At 46.5% G+C, this 8,650-nt stretch overlaps 1 protein-coding gene across 1 annotated transcript in view; it reads right to left on the reverse strand.

Annotated features, from left to right (window-relative positions):
* Positions 1–8,650, reverse strand: part of plxnb3 (plexin B3) — a 47,009-nt gene that overhangs the window by 9,023 nt on the left and 29,336 nt on the right. The window contains exons 22-31 of the mRNA XM_046056933.1: positions 4,552–4,703; positions 3,504–3,604; positions 3,159–3,376; positions 2,867–3,045; positions 2,466–2,532; positions 1,667–1,813; positions 642–722; positions 471–549; positions 286–389; positions 79–160 (exon numbers count right to left, since the gene is read on the reverse strand). Of these exons, the coding sequence (XP_045912889.1) occupies positions 79–160; positions 286–389; positions 471–549; positions 642–722; positions 1,667–1,813; positions 2,466–2,532; positions 2,867–3,045; positions 3,159–3,376; positions 3,504–3,604; positions 4,552–4,703 (1,210 nt within the window). The remainder of the gene's footprint in view (positions 1–78; positions 161–285; positions 390–470; positions 550–641; positions 723–1,666; positions 1,814–2,465; positions 2,533–2,866; positions 3,046–3,158; positions 3,377–3,503; positions 3,605–4,551; positions 4,704–8,650) is intronic.

Genomic DNA, 8,650 nt, shown 5'->3' on the forward strand with positions numbered 1-8,650 from the left:
TTCATATTCCAGATGGGTGATGTGGTTCTGCTTGTGTTGTGCTGGTTGTGGATGTTCTGTGTTCTCGACTGTTCTTACTCTCTCCGGTCTGGAAGACCTGGTTGACTCCACCTGAACTCTGAGAACGAGGAATCAGAGCGACAGTTGCTCCGTCTGGAACCTGAAGAACACGAGAGGATAGTTTCATATTTAACGGAGAAACAAGAGAAGAAGAGTGGAACATGTAGAAGGTGTAGAAGAAGAGAAACTGAAGAGGCGCTGTGATTGGTCGGTTGCTGTGGTCACCTTGTAGTGCTGCAGAGTGTTGATTCGTTTCCAGCGACCATGAACCACCGCTGTGACATCATCATCTGACAGGGTCAGGTGACCTGCCTGACCTGAACGCCACTCTGTCAATCAAATACACACAGGTCAGTATGAGTTGTCAATCAACCCAGACAGGTGAGACAGGTAGGTGTGTGTGTGTGTACCCAGGTCCAGACTGTCTGCTGCTGGTCTCTGAGAGAACGGGGCCCCTCTGTAGACCTGATCCAGGATCTTGTCCTTCACCTTAGAGACAGACAGAAAGACAGACAGGTAGGTGAGAGGCAGATAGACAGGTGAGGCGAGGAACTGATAGACAGGCAGAAAGACAGACCTACCTGTGTGATGGTGTCAGTGTCGAGGACTTTAACAGGACAGGGTTGGACCTCAACTCCATTCTTCACCAACACTGTCAGAGTCTGAGAGAGAGAGACACAGGTGCAGAGAGCGAGAGAGAGACACAGGTGCAGAGAGAGAGAGAGAGACAGGTGTGCAGAGAGAGAGAGAGACACAGGTGCAGAGAGAGCGAGAGAGACAGGTGCAGAGAGAGCGAGAGACAGGTGCACAGAGAGAGACAGGTGCAGACAGAGAGAGAGACAGGTGCAGAAAGAGACAGACAGGTGCAGAGAGAGACAGACAGGTGTAGAGAGAGAGAGACAGGTGCAGACAGAGAGAGACAGGTGCAGACAGAGAGAGAGACAGGTGTAGAGAGAGAGAGACAGGTGCACAGAGAGAGAGACAGGTGTAGAGAGAGAGAGACAGGTGCAGACAGAGAGAGAGACAGGTGCAGACAGAGAGAGAGACAGGTGTAGACAGAGAGAGAGACAGGTGTAGAGAGAGAGACAGGTGCAGACAGAGAGAGAGACAGGTGTAGAGAGAGAGAGAGAGACAGGTGTGCAGAGAGAGAGAGAGACACAGGTGCAGAGAGAGCGAGAGAGACAGGTGCAGACAGAGAGAGAGACAGGTGCAGAAAGAGACAGACAGGTGCAGAGAGAGACAGACAGGTGTAGAGAGAGAGAGACAGGTGTAGAGAGAGAGAGACAGGTGTAGAGAGAGAGAGACAGGTGTAGAAGAGAGAGAGACAGGTGCACAGAGAGAGAGACAGGTGTAGAGAGAGAGAGACAGGTGCAGACAGAGAGAGAGACAGGTGTAGACAGAGAGAGAGACAGGTGCAGACAGAGAGAGAGACAGGTGCAGACAGAGAGAGAGACAGGTGCAGACAGAGAGAGAGACAGGTGTAGAGAGAGAGACAGGTGCAGAGAGAGAGAGACAGGTGTAGAGAGAGAGAGACAGGTACAGTCTATCAGAACACCTTGCTGCCCAGGTGTGTCATCCGTTTGTGTGTGTGCGTTGCCATGGTTACCATAGCGCAGTAGTCGATGTCCTCGCGCAGCAGGTGGCTGTCGTTCAGCGTCCGTTTGGCTTTTCCCGTCACCACGTCGACCGGCCCTTTATCCACCTGGTACTTTATCGCTCTGTAGAGCATGTAGAGAGGCTCCCCCGCCACCTCCTGACGGACAGGTGAGGGCGAGACGGGATGAAGACAGACGGGTTAGTCAACGTGGACGCTGATGAACGTTTAGTTTCTTTCATTGATAAAAGGACTCATGAGCTTGAACATATCAATATTAAGTGCCAGTGGGGGATGAATGTTCACTCATTTACAACCCTCACTGAGCAGAAACAAACCTAAAGCCAAAAGATCCAGAGAGGGAAATGGTTCTGCTAGGGGTCGGGGGTAGTGTGCAGTTTTGCAGAGCCAATGAGCCTGAACTAACAGGAACTTTTCCTTTATGTCAGCGGTTCTCAAACGGGGGGGGCGGGCACATGACACTGCAGGAGGGATGTTGAGCAGACCTGAAAGTGATTCATGTGGTGGCATAAACAAAACAAAGGGATCTGATTCTGGTAACATGAATCTAACGTTGTTAATTGGTAAAAAGGGAAATCAACATTTTCTGGAGTTTGGCTTCAGAAGCGGGGCGCGACAGAAAAGTTTGAATACCATATATGAAGGAAATAAAAGTGTATGGTTTGTTTCCAACAGCTTAACATTTTGTTATTGTGACCTAAAGCTATTTTTCAGAGACATGTTTGGGACATTTTCATCAGTGCAGGCCACAACTTCCAAACCTAATGACATATTTCAGGCAGACATTCACCTTGAGGAAGGAGTAGAGACAGATGGACATCCAGTTGGTCAACATCTTCTCTACAACCGTCTCCGTCCTGAAACACAGACGCACAACAGAAAGCAGCCATGACTGAGAGTCTGGATGAACCAAATCAAAAGAATCTCTAAAAAACCCAGGATCAGGTTCCAGGTGTCGACGCTGACCCAGACCTGGCCCGGTTGCCTTTGACTCAGCACTGCTATATATTGTTTGACCTAAACGACTGAGGAGCTTCGCTGACATGTTTTCAAGTCTACAAAATGTTTCCAATGTGATCTAGTTTTTATTTGACTCATTGTTCGTTGTGAAGACCTGAGACAAGAGGCTGTGTGGACGCCAGGACATCTGAGGGGTTTAGTTTAAAGATGTCTGCAGATTGTTTTACGTACCGGCGTAGCATGAGTTTGGGGTTCTTGGCGACATACTGCTGCACCAGGTCCTGCAGCAGACTCTTCATGACCTCGGTGAAATACTCCAGTTTGTCGTGCAGCGCTATGGTGAGCAGGCTGGCAACGTAACCCCGGTCTCTCTGAGAGAAACCCTGCTGGGCCTCCAGAGTGTGGATGAACTGAGAGACGGAGAGAGAACAGACCATCACCTGCATGTCCAGGTGTCTCCCGATGTGAGACCAGGTAAGATCAGCATCCCACGATCCTGCTGCCCCCGCCGCCCCCGACTCACCCTGGTGAGGAAGAGTCTGTTGTTGAGCAGGTTGTTGAGCTGCTGGAGGCCCTGCTCCACAGTCTGCTTCCTGGACTCCGGCAGATCCAGCTGGCGGCTCAGCGGCGCCACCTGCTGGCCGGGGAAGAAGACTCTCTCTGCGTACGTCTTGTAGTCCAGCAGGGGGAGGCCCGGTCCTCCAACATCACTGCTCAGATCCATCATTTCTGTCATCAGGTCTACACACAGAAGAAGAGGAGGAAGCAGATGTTACAGCTGTGGGCGGGTCCTTTCAAAACTCTTTTTAGATTCGTGCACTTGAGTCTGGATCATTGTGGTGAGACCGTAACATCTGTGTTTGGGTACCGGTGAACTCTTTGCGACACTGGTCTCCCACGTTGATCTCCAGAGTTTCCAACTGCAGCAAAACCTTCTTGTAATCTCTGAGGGCCTGTTTACTCTTCCTCCTGCACACACAAGCACAATCAACAACATCAATCAGCTGTGAGCACTAAAGAATTCTGGTAAATAAAAGCTTGTCTGAACAGCGACTCGTTACAAACTCAAGCTGTTTGTCCAAAATAAGGACGTCACAATTTAATTTCTGGCAGTTAAATTCCACGTTTCTCGATGCCCAATTCAAAACCACGGTAAAAAACAAAATAATAAATCAGACACTCCTTTAATAAAAACATTTGAAGAACTGACAGCTGTGAAAGAGAGGATGTCCAGGACAGATGATGTCACTATATTTAGAAATGAGCAACCTTGCAATGTGAATAATTAATTAATAATTACTTTTCATAACTTTACAATCTCACAGCTGTGAAATGTTTAAGGGTGGTCTCCATCTCTACTGGCAGTGGTTTGAGATTTCTATGGTAAAAAACAAAACCGATATTGATGATTGAAATGGATCGTTTTGACCGTTGCAGACGGTCCCTGACTCCTCCTGCAGTAACAGGAGCATTGGACAGACGTTCAGTTCTTAGAGCTACAAACTGCATCGTCAGCTTTGGGGATTTTCTGTGAAACGTCGGCCTGAATCAGCTCTCCAACAGAACTGGGAGAAATCCAGGCTTCGACACGGAGCTGCTGAAGGAAACAGCCGCCGAAAACCGACAAATGTTCAATATTAAACTAACTTTCAGAATTTGGCGTCGACTTAGAACCAAAGTATCGGTTATCTTTGCATCCATACTCCAAACTTTGTCAAAGATTTTAGAAATTAATTTTAAAGAGGAGAGTTTAATCATCTCATATTGCCAGTTTATGGTGCAGAGAAAATGAGAGAACTTCACTCAGTGGAAACACAACAGAGCTCCATTAACAGAATAGAAACGCTCAGACAAACACAAAGAAAAAGTGACAAAAAAAACAAAAACAGGTGGAGTCGGACAGACAGGTCGCTTACCTGTACATCAGGATGACCACCAGCACTGACAGTATGATGACAGCAGCTCCCGCCCCCAAACTGATCTGAGCAGCCAATGGGACGGGAGACAGTAGAGAGTCACTGTCGTACTGAACCAATCCCAGGTCCTTCTGCAGATTTCCCATGAACACCTGAGACACAGACAGAAAGAGACTTTAAATATACAGAGATTACAAACAGCTCAGGGAATATTTCTATTTCTAGGAGCCCCGGTTATTTCTTATTTCACCAGTTTAATTCTCCTTCAAGCTTAGTGTTTGATCACTAGCCCAGGCTACTTAACAGCTCCATTTCCTTTCTCTTTTCCCCTGCACCTCTACTGCAAACTCAGCGGCTTCCCCTCTCTCCCTGTGTTTGTGTCTGGCCTGACGACTTCCTCCATCAGCAGTACGTTTTATAAAGTTACCGAAAAGACACAGAACTCGTCTTTAGCGTATCGAAACAAAACCAACGTGGTTATGAATGACATCTTCACAGGTGTGTTCACTGTCGATTTGCCTGCTCTGTGCTTGTAAAATATCCACCGCGTCCACATCTTGTAACGTAACAGGTAACAACTCTCTGTGTTTCTCTGCAAAATGCTAAAATGGGTCGCCAGGTAACGTCGCAGGAAAAAAGGTTCTTTGGAATCACCTGGATTTCTGCATAAACTGATCATAAATGTGATCTGATTTTCATCTAAGTCACAACAACAGACAAACACAGTCTGCTTAAACTAACTCCACATAAACAATTATATGTTTTCATGTTTTTATTGAACACACTGAGTAAACAGTCACAGTGCAGGGTGGAAAAACTATTTGAACCCCTAAGCTAATGACTTCTCCAAAAGCTAACTGGAGTCAGAAGTCAGCCAACCTGAAGTCCAATCAATGAGACGAGATTGGAGGTGTTGGTTAGAGCTGCCCTATAAAAAAACACATAAATTTTAGTTTTGCTATTCCCATGAAGCTTTGCCTGATGTGAACCATGCCTTGACCAAAAGTGCTCTCAGAAGACCTCAGATTAAGAATTATTAACTTGCTTGAAGCTGGAAAGGGTTACAGAAGTATCTCTAAAAGGCTTGATGTCCATCAGTCCACGGTAAGACAAACTGTCTATAAATGGAAAAAGTTCAGCACTGTTGCTGCTCTCCCTAGGAGTGGCCGTCCTGCAGAGATTACAGCACGAGCACGAGGTTAAGAAGGATCTTAGAGTTACAGCTGAAGATTCACAGAAATCTGTGGAACATGCCAACATCTCTGTTAACGACTCTACGAAACGTCTAACACTAAACACGAATGGAGTTCATGGGAGGAACCACAGAGGAAGCCTCTGCTGTCACAAAAAAACACTGCTGCAAGTCTGAAGCTGCAAAAGAGCACCTGGATGTTCCACAGCACTACTGGATAAATATTCTGTTGTTTGGAAGGAACAAACAACCCCATGTGTGGAGGGAAAAAGGCACAGAGCACCAACATCAAAACCTAAACTGTGAGGTATGGTGGAGGGGGCATCATGGTTTGGGGCTGCTTTGCTGCCTCTGGGCCTGCAAGGGTTGCTCTCATCGACGGAAAAAATGTATTCCAAAGTTTATCAAGACATTTTGCAGGAGAATGTCCCCCAACTGAAGCTCAACAGGAGATGACACAGAAGTACAGAAGTAAACCAACAACAGAACGGCTTCAGCAGAGGAAAATACACCTTCTGGAGTGGCCAAGTCAGAGTCCTGACCTCAACCTGACTGAGATGCTGTGGCATGACCTCAAGAGAGCGATTCACACCACACATCCCAAGAATATTGCTGAACTGAAACAGATTTGTAAAGAGGAAGGGTCCAAAATTCCTCCTGACTGTTGTTCGGGTTTGATCTGCAGCTACAGGAAACATTTGGTTGAGGTTGTTGCTGCAACAACAGACAGGACATCATGAGTGCTTCTCATTTGTCAGGAATTAAGTTTTGTTTTAAGCCTGTTTGTCACTAGGCAAAATTAGCATCCCAGTTAACGTGAATTACAGATGCACCTTGCTAACCAAGCTAGCTAGCTCCACCCTCTTGTTCAAATATGGTCACGTCCGGTTCCAAAAAAACAAGATGGTGTAGGCCAAAATGTCAAACTGGAGGGTTCACTTCTGTTCTACCATCTGAGGGTGTGACTCTTGATTAGCTGCTGATGCAACACACCTGAGGGACAGCAGGTGGAGATGTTGAGGTCTTCCTCACTGAGCTGATGCCAAAAGGGTCAAACAGTTTGATTTCTTGATACGTAACCATCCACCTTTTAAATAAAACTGTCCACATTAAGAGACGAGCGGGTGAAATCAGAAGCGATGCTCAATCACAGTCTCTTTACTGCAGCTCCTTCCTGCAGGTCTTTGCTCAGTATCGTCTACAGACAGGTAATGTTACACCTGTTATAATACTATTTGTTAGTCATGGATCACTATGCTTTAGTGAAACGTTTTGCAGTCTCACTTTATGCTAAATAATTCCCTCTGATCATTAACAGCTGTTTTATTAACATGTTCTCATTATTACTGCTCCTCTGATGAACTGCTGGTTTCTGGGCTCGAAACTCAAGCAACTTTTTCTGGCAACCGTTTTGTGACACAAACCTTCCCACTGACGGAGCAGAAGAGGCGGCTTCATGTGGACATTTCAGGGCTGTTGAAGATGTTAATGATTAAATCACACAAACACACACCTTCTCATGAGCAGGTGACGCTCATCAGGCTGAAACAAGTGAGTTAACTGAGTTCTGACTCTGAACAAACCTCACAGGAAGCCTCTTAGCATTAGGATCAATATTTCTCCACCGAAGGCTTTTAAACAGCACTCAAAGCTTCATGTGGGGATATAAAACTTACAGAAAATATTTGAACAGTTAACTGAATAAACACATAATGAAAATTGCTTAAAACTACTTAGAGATATAAGGGTGTCCAGGGCCTCAACATGTGTCCGTCTGCCATCTGGAGTTTAAATAACTGAACAAAGACTGAACTCGCAAAACAAATGCCACCCACATGTCAACCTGTTACTCAGTGTCCAGGAGGAGACGAAGCGAACTTCAACCAGCCGGAGTCTTAAGGAGACGATCAGCTGAGTCAGACTGCAGAGGCCCGAGGCCCTGCTGAAAGACCACGTCCACTTCAGACTTTCCAAACAGAGGACAGATTCAGAGCTGATCACATCTGCAGTCACACTGAAACCTGTCAATCAGAATGATCAGATCCAGCACAGATCAGAGGCCGTCGCTCACTGATCTGACAACTCTGGAGGAAACATGTTACCTCTCTGCTTCTTCTGCATCTGCAACTGCTTCATCCCTCTCTTCTTCTCTGGTTTCCTCTCTCTCAGTCTTCTCCAGTCCTCTCCTGTCCTCCTCTCTTTATCTCTCCTGCCTCCTGTCGCTTTCTCTTTCTGTCTTTTGGTTCACTTTGCATCAGAGTGAGACATCTCAACAAAACTGTATTCCCCAGTGGTTCACCTCTAAAGCTCAGCGACAAACATGTTGCTGAGTGTCTGTTTCATCTGAACACAAACAGAAATGTAAAAACTACAGATTGTGGTTTTTAGAGAAAGTTATGTACTACAGGGCTGGCGGTTTCCCCCGTTCCAGTGTTTATGCTAAGCTAGGCTAACCACGTGACTGGTATCCATCAGAACATCCTACTCTCTGAGCTGCGTCTTACTCCTTACTGTTGAGTCCAGTCTGGTCTGACAACATGGCCACTGAACAGACGGTAAAGCCTTTACAGTCAGGTAACAACAGGACCTTTTCCTTTAGCGCCACCTTCAGGACAAACTGTACTGTTCTTGTGACGCTGCTGCTAAAGATCGATCCAGTGAACAGCGAAAGGAAACGCTTTGTTTCACAGCTCTGCAATGTCTGAATAATAACGCAGGAAGATTCCTGGACAGAACTCCTGAGGCCTTTTTCAACTCCTCAATACACAAAGTTCAGATCAGGTTTATGGGCGTTTGGACTCCAGAGGACTCCAGGATGATGACATCACGCTGTCCTCCACAGGATGATGACATCACGCTGTCCTCCACAGGATGATGACATCACGCTGTCCTCCACAGGATGATGAC

The sequence above is a fragment of the Micropterus dolomieu genome, linkage group LG08, assembly GCF_021292245.1.
Source record: "Micropterus dolomieu isolate WLL.071019.BEF.003 ecotype Adirondacks linkage group LG08, ASM2129224v1, whole genome shotgun sequence".
NCBI lineage: Eukaryota > Metazoa > Chordata > Actinopteri > Centrarchiformes > Centrarchidae > Micropterus > Micropterus dolomieu.